The sequence below is a fragment of the Littorina saxatilis genome, linkage group LG5 (genome assembly GCF_037325665.1).
Source record: "Littorina saxatilis isolate snail1 linkage group LG5, US_GU_Lsax_2.0, whole genome shotgun sequence".
Taxonomy (NCBI): domain Eukaryota; kingdom Metazoa; phylum Mollusca; class Gastropoda; order Littorinimorpha; family Littorinidae; genus Littorina; species Littorina saxatilis.
The window spans coordinates 25,759,463-25,776,966 of NC_090249.1; the positions used below are offsets into that span (position 1 = coordinate 25,759,463).

Below are 17,504 nucleotides of genomic sequence, written 5' to 3' on the forward strand. Positions count from 1 at the left end.
GTTCATGGATAATAATAATAATAATAATAATAATAATGAAAACTTGTTGCAGTGCAAACCACAGAATATTTCTTTGCTCTGCGCTTTACAATCTTACCTACCAATAACAGAACACTATTTCCATACAAGAACATCTAAGTTTTAGCATAGCAAGAAAACAATGAGAGTGCCAGTAATCTGTGCTGAATGAATATTTACTGCCGTTTCACAGCAGCTGAGTATCGGCAAGCAAACGTTCATAAAATCAGTACATTGTTTTGTCACTTTCAAACTTTCACTCTTACAGATTGACGGTACTTTCCGCATCAGCACTCCAGCAGTGTTGCTAGGTTACACATACGACCATACCCAAGGTGGAGGAGGAGATGCGGACATGCCCATGGAACAGAGCGAAGAAATCACATTCCTCAGTCTGTTCATCACCATCGAGCCTCCACTGATACAGCCAGAAGCTGTCAAGGAGAGGGTAAGAAGATATGGTTGGCAGGCCTGCCTACCTGTGAAATGATTCGTTTTTAATATTGATTCCAGTTTTCTGTAATCAAGCCTAGTTTTTAGTTACAATCAAGTTGCAATGTTACCAGTCATACATGACAGAAATGTTTAAAACAAAATTATCTTTCGGAAAGAAAAAAAACCCAGTACGTGTACCAAGTAACACGGCACAAAGTGTCTGACAAACCTCAGTGAATGAAAAACTAGACCAGTTTGGTGGAGAAAAGAAAATGCCTGCACAGAAAACAAACTTCAGTTTTATCTCTCTACATTCTGTAATGCTACTCTTACACTGTGCCGAATTGCCCTTGCGAATAGAATTTTCCAATAATTCACAATGATCGGGACATGGTCGCGCAAGACATTCGTAAATGTTCTTAACCATTTGCCACCATTCGTCTCTTGTCCCGATCATTACGAATTATTGGTGAATTCTATTCGCAAGGGAAATTCGGCACAGTGTAAGAGCAGTATTACGAACAATGCAAATTGCATTATCGCTTTATTCGTAAAATGTTTGCAAGCACTCGCAACACTCGCAAGGCCACTTGCAACGTTCGTAATACATCCGCAAGACATTCGTATATGGATTTGTATGCATTCGCAATGATCGGTAAGGCTTCGAATTTTCAATATTTTTTCCTGTCCATTCGTCTCTTTTTTTTGCCGAATACAACATGTTCATATTCGCAAGGATATTCGGCACAGTGTAATCAATCAATCAATCAATCAATGAGTCTTATATCGCGCATATTCCGTGGGTACAGTTCTAGGCACTCTGCAGTGATGCCGTGTGAGATGAAATTTTATACGGCCAGTAGATTGCAGCCATATCGGCGCATATTTACCTTTCACGGCCTATTATTCCAAGTCACACGGGTATAGGTAGACAATTATTAACTGTGCCTAAGCAATTTTGCCAGGAAAGACCCTTTTGTCAATCGTGGGATCTTTAACGTGCACACCCAATGTAGTGTACACGGGGGGAGGTTCGGACACCGAAGAGAGTCTGCACACAAAGTTGACTCTGTGAAATAAATTTCCGCCGAACCTGGGATCGAACTCACGCTGACAGCGGCCAACTGAATACAAATCCAGCGCGCTACCAACTGAGCTATATCCCCGCCCCTTTGTAAGACAGGCATGAGGGATGAGATCCTGTAAAATGAAGCTAGAACCAATCTGAAACTTATTTTCCTTTGCAGGGGTTGCAGTTGCAGCTGTTTGTTTTTAACTTTAAATTCTTGATAACTAATTTCACATTATCCGGACATACAGGTAGGAATCCGTCTGCTTCCTTAACTACATCAGAGATGAGATTCTTCCGCTTTTTCGCGGAATTCCGCTCAAAAGTTGATCCCCAGGACCGTTTTTCTGAATCGTCCAGATCCGTTGAGAAAAATGGGGGGGGGGGGGGGGGGATGGAGGTTTGATTATTAAAATCTGACCTGCCAATGACTGAATCTCCCAAAAGACTAGACCGGTTTTTGATTGTCCGGACCGACAAGAATACCTCCGACAAGAAACATCTCCGCCGAGCTCAAAACCCAAAATCTACGAAATGAACTTTAGACCCGTGTACGAACTGTCCATTTGGGAACAAGTTTCCCTTCATCATCAGTGCCTTCATCGCGGAAGTTCCTAAATGGGCTGATTTAGTTGTTGACTTTAGCCACTTTCGTGTGCAAGCAAGATGGCGGTGTCAATGCGATTGTTGGCAGAAGCAAAACATGCTTTAGCTTCTGAGATTGATAAAGGGCAAAAGAACAAATGGGTTTGGGCGTGGAAAGACGAAATTATAACTACCGAAGTGAAGGGACGAAAACTGTCCATCCGTCTCAGAGATTCGGTTCAAAAGTTGAATGTTCCGGGGAAGGCACAATGCACGTGGTACCCCCCGCGGGTCAGGGGGAGTTCCATATTGGTTGGGACGAGAAACATACCTGTCAAGTACTTTTGGCCTCTGACCATAGTAAATGGCATAAGAAACCATAGTTGGGGATCAAAAACCATAGTTAATGCGTGGATCAGGATGTGGTTAAACGCACAAATTCAACTTCTCACGCATACACACTAAACCAATCAGATTGTTTTTCGCAATCTAAAAGTAAAACACATCAATTCCTTTCTACACAAACTGCTCTTTATTTACCACTACATGTAATACATTTACACTGCACTCTTGTTCGTTCATTTTTTTTTTCACTTGTCACTTGTGTTCTTTGTTGTATTCATCTGTGCAAATCTTTGCTTTGTCAATCATGCTGCCAGTCACCTTAAAATCATGGCAGCATGCATCAGAGTAAATTTTGACCTGTAAGAAGGCAGTCAGTGTGTCAGCTCCCAGACTGTGATCCAGCACTTGAAGGTGTTGCAGGGTTTCACTGCCAAATGGAAATTTATTCAACATTTTCCTCACACAGGCCACGTAGAACTGGCGCACATCATGCCAGAACTTCTGTTGTGTGGCTGGTGCAAGCTCCTCCTCAGAAATGAATGAACAGCAGTCCATGCCAGCCAAAAAAAAAAAACAAAAAAAAAATTTTTTTTTTTTATTTTTATTTTTTATAAATGCTGAAAATGCGTATGGTTTGAGGTATACGACGTAGGACCCAAAAAACACCGAAAAACCGTAAGAATTACGCAGAATGCGTAGGACTTGACAGGTATGGAGAAAGAATTTACCCGATGCTCCCCAGCATGTCGTAAGAGGCGACTAACGGATTCTGTTTCTCCTTTTACCCTTGTTAACCCTTACACTGGTGCAATTCCGGAACACATGTTACATAGCCACTGGTGAATTAACAGAGAGAAAAATAAAGAAAATCGGTAATATTTTAAAGAATGTGTTATCTTTTTGTGTGTGCATATTTGAAAAATACATGTTGAATAAAACTTGTACAGAAATGAACAAGGAACAACACAAACACAATTTTAGAGGGTCAGTAGCAAACTGTAACTGACGCACCTGGAGAAAATTAAGGATGACAGGTATTTTATTCAGAATGAAGCTGCAGTTGATCATAAAGTACTCCACAGTCACCAACAAAAGGATATTCAGTCATCACACACTAGTACAGTATCTCAGACTAAGACTCACAAGTATCAGTATCTTCCTTGGTAGCTGTAGGTATGAGTGATCCAGGTAAGAATCCAGGTGAAAATAGCCTTCACATCAGAAACGTTTCAATTGATTGTCCATGTAACTGCAGGTACATGTACAACAAAAAATAAATGGAAACAACTAAATCTTTGCAATGTCCCAAGAAAGACTGCATAGCACGACAGAATGGCAGAGTACAGGTGATGTCATTATAGCAGTTCAGTTGTCACCAGCACCATCACGCGGACCACCTTCTGCTGCTCCCATCTGCTGCCCGAGGACTCTTTGGTAGTCACTTCTGGTGTGGTACACCTCAAAACCGTGGGGAATACACAGAGTGACTTGGCATTGTTCACACTAATAGGCAGACTGCTTTCTCTTGAAGCCAGCTCTATTCTGCCTTACTGGGTTACAGGCCACACAGTCACGTTGTGGACGCTGTCTCTTGGCACCGACTGTGGCGGTGTTGTAGGTTGGTCGGTGTGTACCAATCATGCGTCTGGGGGAGTTGACTGCTTTCCTTCCTCTTGGTACTGGCTTTGGAGCTTCTGGAGAAGATTAGATCAGCTGTCGGACTAGCAGCTTCCAGAATCCATGATGCGACAGGGACACACCAGCAAACTTGCGGTGGAGAAAGTAGGCATTGGCCCGTGTGTTGTCCGCAAGGTGGAAGTTGCTGAGGATAGCCTGGAACCTCACAAGGGACAGTCATGTTCTTTGTGAAAAAGGGAGTGGAGGTGATCTCATCCTGGCTCCAGTACTCTTCAATAGTAGGCTTGATGACCAGGCCTGTTGTAATAACCAGCGACAGGAAAACCTTCATCTCGTCGAGAGTGACAGGTAACCAGCGGTGTAGCCTGAAAAATGGAGATGAAAAAATAAATGTTCTATTTCATATTGTTTTTTTACACACACACACATACACACACACACACACAAACACACGCACGCTCTCTCTCTCTCATACATGGGCATCATACATACAGTGCACACACTCACCCACATACATATACCCCCCCCCCCCCCCCCCCCGTACACACTCGTACACAACCATCCCACATACAGTGCACACAGTCATCCACATGCATGTGCAAAGACACATGCAACCCCCTTACCTCTCTCTCGTCTCACACACACACACACCAACAAACAAACATAACACACTTATAAACACTTCATCCAGTCATAGATCTAACTATAGATCCCTGACCCAGTTGACTGCACTCTGCTTGTCAATCTTCTTCTTCTAATAGTAACCAGTCATAGTTCATTCTTCTTCTTCCAATAATAACCAGTCACAGTCTATTATTCTGTTGCCCCACACAAACAACTCGTCCCCCCCACCCCGAACACAGATCCACACACACTGACACGCCAACCCAGACACACACTTCTGCTTGAGCACTCCACACATGAACAGAAACTACTTTCATATCAATAGTCTAATATCGTTTTTCAGTAAAAACAAACTTTTCACCTGGACAAAAAGGAAGAAGAAAGAAACGGAAGAAAACATGTTTGCAAGAGAGAGAGAGAGAGAGAGAGAGAGAGCAAAAGTCGGTCGAAACTGACGAAAGGCTTACCGTAAGTGTGTCTTTAGATTTCCAGCGTCAATTTTTCGTTGAGCGTAGTGATTCGTTTGTTCGACTAACAAATCGATCATTTCATCGCCAACAAACAGTCGGAAAAAATCCAAGGGCTGTGGGTTTTCTGGAAAATCTTCGCCGACATTCAAAACAGTTTCACGATCAAACGGCATGTGGACAGTGTAGCCCCTTCCCCCCACTCACTACCGTCCAGCCTTCTTGAACGTCTGCTTCGAAGTCTCTGTTGTTTGGGGCCTGATCTAGGTCCATAATGTCCCCAACGAGCATTACATCTTGTAAATCAATGTAAATGGCTTCTTCCCAAACTTCGTCAAGATCGGGATCGGCGAAGAAATCATCAAAAACGTCTTGAAAAACATTGCGATCACGCCGTGGATCTATGGGAGCAGCCATTTTGTAGCATGTGCTACAGCTCAGCTGGGTACCCTGTATTTGTGACACTCGCCTACTCAAATGTGCTTCAGAACATGGATCTACAGGTTCAGGGCCCAACTGACCTTATTTCTAGTGAATACAGATCTCTAAGGATAGGTTTTCGCATCCATGGGAGGTAATCGGAACCGACCAAACAGACTGACACAGCCCCACGACATATGTCGCGACAACCAGGTGACGGTATACGTAAAGTAGCGCGACATATGTCGCGACAACCAGCGTAAGGGTTAAGTGTTTCTTGTATAGAATATAGTCAATTTTTTTAAAGATTTTAGTCAAGCAGTATGTAAGAAATGTTAAGTCCTTTGTACTGGAAACTTGCATTCTCCCAGTAAGGTAATATATTGTACTACGTTGCAAGCCCCTGGAGCAAATTTTTGATTAGTGCTTTTGTGAACAAGAAACAATTGACAAGTGGCTCTATCCCATCTCCCCCCTTTCCCCGTCGCGATATAACCTTCGTGGTTGAAAACGATGTTAAACACCAAATAAAGAAATAAAGAAAGAATGCACGTGGTGTAATAAAGTACTGGGCTACAAATCGAGAGGCAAGAGCGTGTTGAAAGATCAATTTTGACCACGAATGACCATATGACACATGCTTGTTTATTTGTGAGATTCATTCTAGAAATGCATGAACAATGCCCAAAGTTGTAAACAAAATATTCTGCTGCTAAGACTCATTTCTGAGCAATTTTTTTTATGAAAATGCTAAAAACGCTTCAGACCAAACGCTTCAAAACGCAACAGGGGCGTTGCCCCTGGACACGAAATTTTTTGTACCCTCTTAAATCAAAATTTGGGAATCTCATCTCTGCTACATGACTTTTTGGTGGAGGATTTTAACCAAAAGTCCTAATCAGGTTTGTTTTAATGAGATACGAAACCAATAGATCCACAGCCTGGTGGTGACCTTACGAATATTCTTCCTCTGCTAATCTGACTACATCACCGAGACAAATTTTATTTTTGGCATTCTTTGCCATTTCATTGGGAGATATATATAAGAAGTATTACAACTTTTACGTTACGCCATTATTCGTATTTATGCCATCTTCTTTTGGCGGAAGAAAGTCCTCTTTAGTTGGAAGGGTCAGGAAGAGACGTCTTAGTTTGTTCAATCGATGTTGTATCTCAATAATTGCAGTTTGACACTAACGAGGATGAGAAGCTGATGCAGTTTGCCGAGCGCTGGCAGGAGGACCTGCAGTCGTTGCACCCCCGTCGTCACTACAAGACCTCCGTCATTGACGTCAATGGCAAGAACGTCTTCCTCACACGCTACTTCAAGGCCCTCAAACCACCGCCTGAGATTGAGGGGAAGGCCAACGAAACTCAGCAAAATGTAGGTGCAGAAGTGTGTGTGTGTGTGTGTGTGTGTGTGTGTGTGTGTGTATATATATATGTGTGTGTGTGTGTGTATTTATGTGTGTGTGTGTAGCTAAGGCTTTGTTTGTTTGTTTATTTGTCTGGTGTTGGTGTTTGTTTTTTAATCAAGAGTTACCTTTGTTCTCTTGATGAAACCATTTGTGCTTGTAAGTAGCAGAATACGAAACCTCTCTTTTTGATTCTGAGCAATGTCATGCTTCAGTCAGTGTCCATAAATCACTTTGTTTATGCAAAATGCCCCAAAATTGTTTACTTTGTGCATTAATTTCTGTTTTTCTTCCTTGCAGGATTTTGCTGCCCGCTACGTCTCGTTGATCCCATTTGTATCGGATTCCGTTGTTTTTCCTGGTCTTTGTGACATCTGGAGCACGTGTGATGTAAGTCGATGAGAAATGCATTCATGTAGACTACAAATCGAACCTAGTTAAAAATCATTGATTCACACTTTCTGCCTCAAAAATTCTTATATAGTTATGTCCAGAAAAATCAGCTGAACTTTGTGTCTTAATTCATTAGTAGGTTCTATTCAAGAACATTTATTTTGGTGAGTTGTATGTGAGTTGTGTCCAGAAAAATCAGCTTAACTTTGTGCCTTGAGCTATTCTGTCCAATTTTTAAGAACATTCATTTTGTTGTGTTCTATGTGAGTTTTGTCCAGAAAATTCAGCTTAACTCTGTGCCTTTATTTTAAGGCTAACTATTCTGTCCAATTTTCAAGAAAACTTTGTTGTTGTTGTGTTGTATGTGTGACTTTCTCAGTTAGCAGTGCTTCTGGAGTGTGAAGAGCATACCAAAGTGTATATTTGAGTAGATCATGACAGGCTACATTCTTTTTTTCAGCAATTCCTGCAAATGCTGGCAGGTGACGAAGAAGAACATGCAGTGCTACTGACAAACCTCTTCCTGGGACTGGGAAGAAAGGCCTACCTCTTGCTAGGTTTGTCTTATGTTTGTGGAATGTATTGAAAGAAATGAAAGACAAAGTTGAACATAACAGTATTAAGAAAAAAATGTTGAGGGCTAGAAAACAATATCACATTTGAAGGTGCAAATGAGGAAACTAGAAAGAAAGTTGGAGAATTAAAGTTAGAATCACTGATAAAAAACTTTCTTTTTTTTGTGGTTTAAATTTGCATTTCAGTTTGCCAGAAAAAGTTACATATATATGTGCTGGCAATATAAAGATTCCGTTTTGGCAAGAGAGTATAAGCATGTGTGTACACACACATGGGCACATATGCACACACACGTAGGAACAGGAATGCTCTGGTACACACACATGGGCACATATGCACACACACGTAGGAACAGGAATGCTCTGGTACACACACATGGGCACATATGCACACACACGTAGGAACAGGAATGCTCTGGTACACACACATGGGCACATATGCACACACACGTAGGAACAGGAATGCTCTGGCACACACACACACACTCACACACATCGTTTTTCAGTCTCAGAATTTGTCAGAGTTGGAAACGGTGTTTGTGACACGTTTCTTGTGTTCAGGCTCAGCTATTCCAGAGGGCACCACAGCGTATGTTCTAACCGAGGATTCCGGCGAATATTACATCTGGAACTCTGCCACTGGCAAACGCTACAGTGTGCATGACAACTACTGCCCTCTGCAGTCTGTTGGCTGCCTTGTCAACAATGAAAATGTGAGTAAATAAAAACTGAGTGTCAAGTTTTTGTGTGTTTTTCTTTTAAAGGGAACAACATGTGAGAATGATGATTTTTGGTTTTTGGATTGGTGTGTGTTGAAAGAGAGAGAAAAAAGTATTTGCTTGCATTTGTATGTGTATGTGTGTGTGTGTGTGTGTGTGTGTGTGTGTGTGTGTGTGTGTGTGTGTGTGTGTGTGTGTGTGTGTGTGTGTGTGAAGGAGAGAGAGAGAAAGAGCATGTGTAGTCTACAGCATTCAAACAAAAGCCACCCAAAACGAGGGCAGATTTGAAGACTCAAATTTAGCTGTACTGTTATCTCTGTTTCTTTCTTCACTTGTTTAGGTGTGGGCCAATGTCCACCAGTACGAAAAGCCTTCCCAGATGGATTTCAACGTCAACAGCACAGCATCATGGCGGCCATTCTTCGGTCGCAGCAACCCCAGTCCTGGACTGGGCAGCATACAGGTAATCTCAAAGATGTCATTTTGTGCACAAAAGCAATTTCTTGAGATCCGTGAAACAAAGAGACGTAAGCGCTCTAAATATGTACATGTGGAACGAGAGTAAGTGAGAGTAATGCAGAACCAATCACCTTGGCAACAGAGAGAATAACAAGCATTGAAATGACCAAGAGACTTTCAAAGTTCGTAAATGACATGTGGGGAGGATTTGAAATCCAGGCTGCCGGATGGCAACATCTTCCATAGAACTGGTAACACCATCACCATGAGTGTTTCTTATGTATTTATGGCTCACCTGAGTAATCAGTGAGTCATATTAATGAGAAGTGTTCATCTTGTTGTTGTTGTTGTTGTTTCTTTTTTTTTCTACGATTTGTTTTGTTTGTCTTTTTGGGGGGTGGGTGGGTGGGATGGCGTTGCGGGCTTTGTTCCTGTCTCTGAAGAGAGTCTCCTTCATGAAAATATCTTCATCTACAATCAGTTAACATGTCTGACTTTTCCTCCACAGCCGGAAGCCCTGATCTACCACTCGCCCAACAAGAACTACGTGCTGGACCTGCAGGAGAAGATTGAACAGATGCTGAAGAACAAGATCATGGAGTGGCGTAGTCGCTACATCACACGCTGGAACAGGCACTGCACTCAGATTATGCGACGCCTTCTGCCCAAGTACGCATCCTTACATGGTTTCTTCTTCTTCTTTTGCATTCTGCTAGACTGTGTAACATGGTTTTAATGAGTAGACGAAAAACATTTTATGAGAAATTTGGATAGTGAAACGTCTGTGTAAAGAACCTCCAATCAAATGCTTTAACTCCTGTGGTGCCTAATTGTTCATTAGGATCAATCTTAGATTTCTGTCGATTCCTTCTTTTAAAGCCCTGCTTTTTTTTTACAGATTTCTAAAGTGAAGGTCTTTAGATCCATGCATTGTTATCAGTTTCATTGTGTGCCAGTCTCTCCATTTTACTATTTACAAACAAGTTCTGGATTAAGTTCTAGATTCTGACCACCAAAAAAACAACACTGTAGGGACTCCAGACAGATTTTGCTTTATTGGCCGCAGTGGTCACAGGAAGATCAAATACATGGAAATTCTTGTTTTGTAAATGTGTCATTCATTATGATGAAATTTGAAGTGCATGGAGCACTGCAACAAAAAGATGGTAGTTTTAAGTTGGTCGTTATACATACAGAATTCGTGGAGAAACCTGTTCTAGTTGATTAAGATTTTGGGTATGAACATCTTTTCATTTTCAATGTGTATTTACAAAGCAGTAAATAAAAACAAAACAATAATTGCTGTCTTTTGCTGTTGCACAGGTTGGAGGAAAATTGTGGCTGTGCCATGGAGCAGCAGGACCTGGGAGAACTGGAAGAGTCTTTCAGATCTTACAAGGTACACGCACACCTGTTTTTAAATGTTCTGTTTTCGTTCTCTGCACAGCTCTAGAACTGATCGATAATGTGCAGGAATATTGTTTTTACACCTTCATCTGTCTTCCTGCTTTGGTGCTTTCTTAGCTGGTGTTATTTTTGCTGCATTGAGAGGGAGAGGGAGTGAGAGAGAATAACATGCTACAAATCAAAATTGTGGGAGTTGTTCTTTTAAATTAATGATAATCAGCGAACCTTCCAGATTGAACACAATTTACTTGTTCATATAGATCGTCACCTTTCTCTTCCTCTACCCCCACCTTCAATGTATCATTTCTCATTACTTTATTGTCCCATCGCTGGGAAATTCGGGTCGCTTCCTCCCAGTGGAAAGCTAGCAGCAACGGTGTCGCGCTACCCAGGTGTCTACGTGTTTAGGTGTATTCAGCCACCTGCACTTATGGCAGAATGACCAAGGTCTTTACGTGCCATTGTGATGACACGGGGGTGGGACATGGCTTCCGTCTCTGGGTCTGCACATAAAGTTGACCCGTGTCCGTCCCGGCCCGAATTCGAACCTGCGACCTTTCGATCACAAGTCCAGTGCTCTACCAACTGAGCTACCGGGCCCCCACACGCCAACTATGGCTTTTCCCCCCTCAAGTCAGTGATCTTATGTAATAATTAAAAGCTAAGGGTGCAGAATTGATGTGTATCAGTTTACAGTGCAAATTAGAATTATCACTGGGGGTTTGTGCTTGTGTGTGTGTGTGTGTGTGTGTGTGTGTGTGTGTGTGTGTGTGTGTGTGTGTGTGTGTGTGTGAGAGTTCTTTTAACCTCTTTGTAACCCATCTTTTATTATTGGTGCTTCTGGATGTGTTCAGGTGTCTGGGTTCCCAGTCAACGTTCCCTTTGTAGACCTGAACACCATTGTTGAGGCGGTGTTTTCAACCGGCGTTCACAGCCAGGAAACCAGCGACATCGAGTTTGCCCTGGCCGTCTACGTGCACGGCTACTCCAACAATGTCCTTTCCATCTGGATCTACGTGGCTTCCCTCGTCAGACTCAGATAAACTCCAACCATACAGCAGAATCTTTCTCAACAAAATTCCAAACAAGAGCTGTGATAAAAGTCCATGGGCCTGTGAACATGTATTATGGACACATCTCTGAATCTGAACTTACATTTACTAGCCCATTGAATCATTGGCAAAGGTTGTATCTATGATAGTGTCCAGTTTTGCCACTGTGTAGACTACAAAAACTGTTCTTTTGCCTTTGCTGGTTTTGCATGTCTTGTGCCATTCACAATGCAACAAGTATGACTAACAGGCTGCCTTTTCCGTCCATTTAAGGGGAGGTGGGCCAGTGCACTACCTTTTTTTTAATTTTGAATGTTTTATTGTGTCTGAATGTTATTTTATGAAAGAAATGAACAAATGATGACAAAGAATAGTCACTTTTTGTATTTTCGGTTGCTGGTTTTTGTTTTACGGGACAAAAACAGTCAAAATACAGACAAAAGTGGAGTACAGGAGATACACGGATTTTCATCAGATGTGATTGTCACACTTCTAATTATTGTTTTATTTTATCCTTCTGGGTATGCTCTAGGGGATTACGAAGCAGATCTTGTTTATTATATTTATATTTGGAGTTAGGAACACTTCTTTGTTACAACTGTCAAACTTTAGGGTAACGCTTGCGAAATTATTTTTTGAAATAATCTGGATATGACTATAATAAAATTTCAGCAAAATCCCTTCGTAATCCCCCAGAATGTTATATTCTGCACAAACTACAAAAGAAAATATTGCTCTAGCTAAATTACAGCCAGAGAAATCGCGTAACCCAAGACGTAACCGTAGGCAAAATGGCTGAACTGAGAAAAACGACATTGAAGATTGAACACCACAGAAACACTATTGAAACAGACACACAAGGACAAAACTGTGTTATGAATGAACAGCTTAGTTTATTTGAATTGCAAACTACTTAGCCTTTAGCACGCCAGCAGAGAATTTATGCGTCCATCCCTTCTTTCCCTCTGTCAACCAGCATGGGGATACTGCCCCAGCGCTAAACGTGTATCAATGACCCGATTCTCGTTTGTATTTGCATGCAAGAATAACGGTATTTTTAACGGTAACTTACTTGAGCCAGAACGAGACTTATTTCCTTCCATTATCTCATCGATTTGTTGGTTTCCTCGAAGTTTTCTGCTTTTGTTTTTACATCGATACAGTACTTTGGTGCTTCGACAAGCAAGATGGAGGATGATGAGTTTGAAACTTTCGTTTGAGTTGTTTTTTGACAACAAATCGTACGTGGAATCTGAACGATTTACTGAGGAAGCTCTTCGCAATGAACTGTGTATCGCGGTGAAGAAAATGACACAGTTCGTCAAGACAGTGACGGAATTTACGAAAGTGCAGATTGATACAAACAGTTGCTGATCCAGTTTCGTTCGGGAAATGGCAGGCCCAGCAAACATTACCGATAATCTGACTGATGTTGGATACTTTCTCCTGTTTTTGTTTTTCTGCGTAGCAAATGCTCAACTTGCTTGTTGAGGAGATACTGCACAGAAACTGACTCAAATTCAGCGCAAAGCAAGCCAAAGCCGAGACGTAAAAAGTGTGCTGCATGGCGTGTTCGGAAATGGCGACTTGTGGATCTGCGTGGAGATCAAAGCTTTCCTCTGTATCGGAAACACCGACAGAATCCAAACTTTGGCCTAGTACCAGCGGAACTACTTGTTGTTGCTAACCGAACTAATAAAGACATTGTCCTCTTTCTTATTTCGAGCCATTGTTATCGTATCAAAGGTTGTTTCTCAAGGAAAAATTCGCTTTCGGTTGTCACCGATCGTTTGATGTGTAACCAGGATGTTGTAAAACCGAGTGAACTTCGGGTGGTCCCGTCATGGCCGAGAGTCTCTTCGGTAGTTTCCGTATGCAAAATTCGTAAGCTGAGCATGCGCACTCACAAAGTAAACTGGTTCCCGATTTCGGTTTATGAAACGAACCAATGGATGTCGAGTACCTTCCAAATAAGGACATTTCCGTTCGATTACGATTGCTGCCTTTGCAACGGACAAGTGGCTGAGTGAATGGAACATTCATCAAAACACTGAGGTCATGTTATAGGTCAAGAGCTGCTGCGCAGTTTCGTATGTCGTGAATGCACTGTTTTGCTGAGGACAAAGCCGTAACTAGCCTTTGAAATGAGACATTTTTTGGCGGGGGAATATCGACTACAGAAGACAATCAATGCCGCACATGTTCACATTTTGTCTTTATTGACAGATAAATAGGACACTTTTGACAAAAACACCGACACACATGGATGATAAGTATGTTATGGAAACATAATCTGCTAAAATACCCAAAACAGTGTTTTGAACGATTTGGTCAATTTTGCACTGGCCCACCTGCCCTTAATTTGATCCCAGTCAGCCTTGACACAGCATGTCAGATTTGTAAGCTGACATATTGATATGTTCACTGGGCAACTAGAAGCTAGACTTTGAAGTGTGGGAGGGAGGGGGGGGGGGGGCAAAAGAGATGTCCAGCAAGATCAAGGAGTCTGACTGGCATAACACAAAGGACTTGCAGAGGGTTACAATGTTGATTAATTGTTGTGGCTTGAAATTGAAGCCCACTTATTGCTAGTTCCATTGAACAACCAATAGTTGTGATTTTTAGTTGGATCAAACATTTAGGGTTAACCCTAACCCTAACCCTAACTTTATTTAAGTCTGCCTAGCATAAGACAGAGGATTTGCTCAGTTTTAGGTACAAGCGCATGCAGTGCATGAAATTTAAGAGTACTGCATGTGCGCAAATAGCTACATATAGCGAAACCCTCCGATTTTTGTCTGCATTTTTGCAGGGAATGCCAGGCTTCAGGGTGGAACTGTAATGGGGTTTACAATGTGTATTTGTTCTGCATGAGGAGTTGGAGTCTGAAGTGAAGTTAAAAGAATTGGCGCAGGTTACTACAGTTTGACACTGCCTTTGTTGTTTTGTTTCATGCTAATTTGTTTGCCTAAGTTGTTTTGTTTAGTTCAAAATGTTGACTGGGTTTAAATGTTATTGTGAAGGTTGGGTGCATATGTTGATTTCCGTCCATTGAAAACAGTAATTAATGTGACATTAATACCTGTCGTGAAATGTCTGACCTGTGACATTGGTCTCAGTGCTTGCTGTCAGTGCGTTCAGCATTCTCCAAACATGAGGTTTTCAGTTCTGTGATATCAGATATGTAATGCTATTTATTTTGTCATTAAATGTAGGCATAGACATACATGTCAGAATTGTAAATTAGATACTCAGTTTTGAGGAAGACGTATTACAGTTCCCTATTCAGATGTGAACAAAATGTCTGTACATAGGCAGGCTTATTTTTGTAACCAATGATAGAATGTCTACATTTTATTTTATTTCAATTTTTGTTAATTTTATTTATCATTAGTTTATTTAACAGTTTATCGATCTATTTAGGTCTCTATTTATGTGTTTGTCTATTTATTTCATTTAACCCTTTTAAAGCAAGCTACATGTGTTAACATTTTTATTTTAGGCTGTGGAAAGTTTGTGAAATTGCTTGAGCAACTGTCAGACCCTATCCTTATGTGAAACTTGAAACACAGGAAGAAGTTCATATTACCCTACTTTCGGGACTATAAGGCGCTTCGTTATATAGGGCGCAACCCCCACTTTTGAGGTAAAATTGAGAAAAAATGTTGGTTTTTTTACAAGTAAAATGACTATTTCTAAGAACACTCACCTCAATTTAACTAATAGGAGTTACCTTACTTACGAGTGCTAGACCTTCTTCCCCGGGGTCAATGACCCAGTTTTAGCTATGAGAGGTGGTTCCCCTTTCATATTTGAGAGAGGAAACACTTCTTGCACCAGGGTCAGTGACCCAGTTTAACCTATTGGAGGTCTGGTTGATGTCTTGAGAGGAAACTTGGCCAGGGTAGAACCTAGTAGCTGAAACATGCATTATCACAAGTTGTTCGACTGGTACTCAGGCGGTCTCTTTGATGTCTGAGATGAAACTTGGCCAGGGATTTCTATTTTAACAATTCATAGGGCGCTTCCGTTCAATAAGCCGCAGGGGTCAAGATTGAGAAAAAAAGTTGCGCCTTATAGTCCGGTACTTGCGTTTCTTGAGTTATTGTTTTGTCTTTTAAACAATTCCTCACAAACTGTAAAAGGCGTAAGAGCCTGACAGTATCCTCTTACCCATGGTATACAAACGGTTTGTCAGTTTCACTGTTCACAAAGAAAATGTTTAATTTGCCATCATAAAATGTGATATCTGTTGTGAAATTCTATTGACTATTATGTTTTACTTTGCTTGACTGCAGTGGATGCATGCTCACTCAAAGCTAGAACATTAAATTTCCCCAATGCGTTTGTACATGTTTATAATAAATCATATGCCTTGTTTTTCTGTATAGGTGTATTTGTTATTCTTATTGGTGCATCATGACTTACTGATGTTTGTTAGGGCACTTGTCAGAAGCAACATTAGAGGCAGCTTCTGTTTCATGTTTTTGTAACTCGATGATTACAGTCGAACCCACTTAAAACGAACACGCTAGTTACGAATTTTGACTTATAACGTATTAGTTTTAAGTTCCCAACTGAATACCTCTTTCTTCATGCTTAAAAAAAATGCTTAAAACGAATTCTTTATAACGAATTTATGCTTATAACGAGCACTTTTTGGATTCCCAAGCATGCATAATGTCTGTAATTTACTCACGCTTATGACGAAATCTTTAAACTCGTCCCGAGATCGACATATCATGGGAATTTGAGAAGTTTGAATACATGTGTCAAAGTCTTCCCTTGCGTCGACTGCTTGAACCATTGCTCAACCGATCACTGAATAAAGTAAAAACTGATTACACTGTACTCACAAAACAATTTCAAATTTAGAATCAAAGTGATTGATAGCTCAGACACTGAACATGAATGACTGACTGACGTTTATTTCCTTCGCGAATACCAAAAACGAAACATCAATGTTTTGAACGGGAGCCATTGCCAAAAAATATAGATGCCAGAGTGGTTTCCCTTGGACAAGGGAAACCACACTCTCAACGTTTGCGTTCGCCGGTTCGCGATAGTTTATCAGTCAGTCAGTGCTTTCGATTTGGATTTGAACATCATGTTGCAACAAAACAAAAAAACTAAATTGGCCAAGGTTTGCTACCCGTCGCCAAGGTAAGTGATTCCGGACAAATGATAGGAACACCGCGAATGTGGACAGTGTCAGTGTGTGCGTGTGTGTGACCAAAAACGTAACAACTGGATGAAACATCTGTGTGCTCACTCTCACTCAAACTCAACAATCATCACTCAACATGAGACACACATGAACATGTAACTGAATATGTCACTTTATTGTCTAAACGTGAAGCAGCATGAAAGTTGCGAAAGAAACAAATTGAAACACCATAAAATGTACAAGACTTAAAAAAAAAAAAAAAAAAAAAAAAAATCAATCAATTTTCTTAATACGAATTTTGGTTAAGACGAACTTTTTTTCCGATCCCCAGTGATTCGTCTTAAGCGAGTTCGACTGTACATTGGATATATAAAATGTATGCCACAAGAAATATTGTCAATGGCACTTCACTTAACCTACAAGTGTATGCCTTAGATATGATTTTTCTGTATAATAAAACATGTATGAACATGACATTGTTTTTGTTTTGTTTTTCCCTGAAATTCTCAGTTTCTTTAAGTTCACTTTAAATTGAATTATTCTTGTAAGCTTAACAGTGGACCCCCCCTCTTCCTTTTTAAGACCTTGACAAATCTCAGAAAATCAGATCTGAAAAACAAAGGGGTGGACGCACTGAAAATATATACATGTGCATCAAGAGCTAGTGATAGTTAAACGGAACCAATCTTCTGGCAACTGTGAGAATAACAAGCATG

The 17,504-nt window shown here is 41.0% G+C and overlaps 1 protein-coding gene and 1 long non-coding RNA gene across 2 annotated transcripts in view; one reads left to right on the top strand and one right to left on the bottom strand.

Moving 5' to 3' along the window:
• The window catches only part of LOC138966676 (coiled-coil and C2 domain-containing protein 2A-like), a 58,158-nt gene extending 40,896 nt beyond the window's left edge, over positions 1 to 17,262 (top strand). The window contains exons 35-43 of the mRNA XM_070338979.1: positions 287 to 466; positions 6,788 to 6,985; positions 7,317 to 7,406; positions 7,870 to 7,966; positions 8,546 to 8,697; positions 9,044 to 9,166; positions 9,671 to 9,831; positions 10,486 to 10,561; positions 11,424 to 17,262. Coding sequence (XP_070195080.1) covers positions 287 to 466; positions 6,788 to 6,985; positions 7,317 to 7,406; positions 7,870 to 7,966; positions 8,546 to 8,697; positions 9,044 to 9,166; positions 9,671 to 9,831; positions 10,486 to 10,561; positions 11,424 to 11,612 — 1,266 coding nt within the window. The 3' untranslated portion in view covers positions 11,613 to 17,262. The remainder of the gene's footprint in view (positions 1 to 286; positions 467 to 6,787; positions 6,986 to 7,316; positions 7,407 to 7,869; positions 7,967 to 8,545; positions 8,698 to 9,043; positions 9,167 to 9,670; positions 9,832 to 10,485; positions 10,562 to 11,423) is intronic.
• On the bottom strand, positions 3,474 to 5,844 carry LOC138966675 (uncharacterized). Its single transcript, XR_011455738.1, has 2 exons — positions 5,182 to 5,844; positions 3,474 to 4,455 (listed from the first exon to the last, which is right to left on the bottom strand). It is a non-coding gene; the product is annotated as an uncharacterized lncRNA (long non-coding RNA).
• Positions 17,263 to 17,504: the final 242 nt, after the last annotated feature.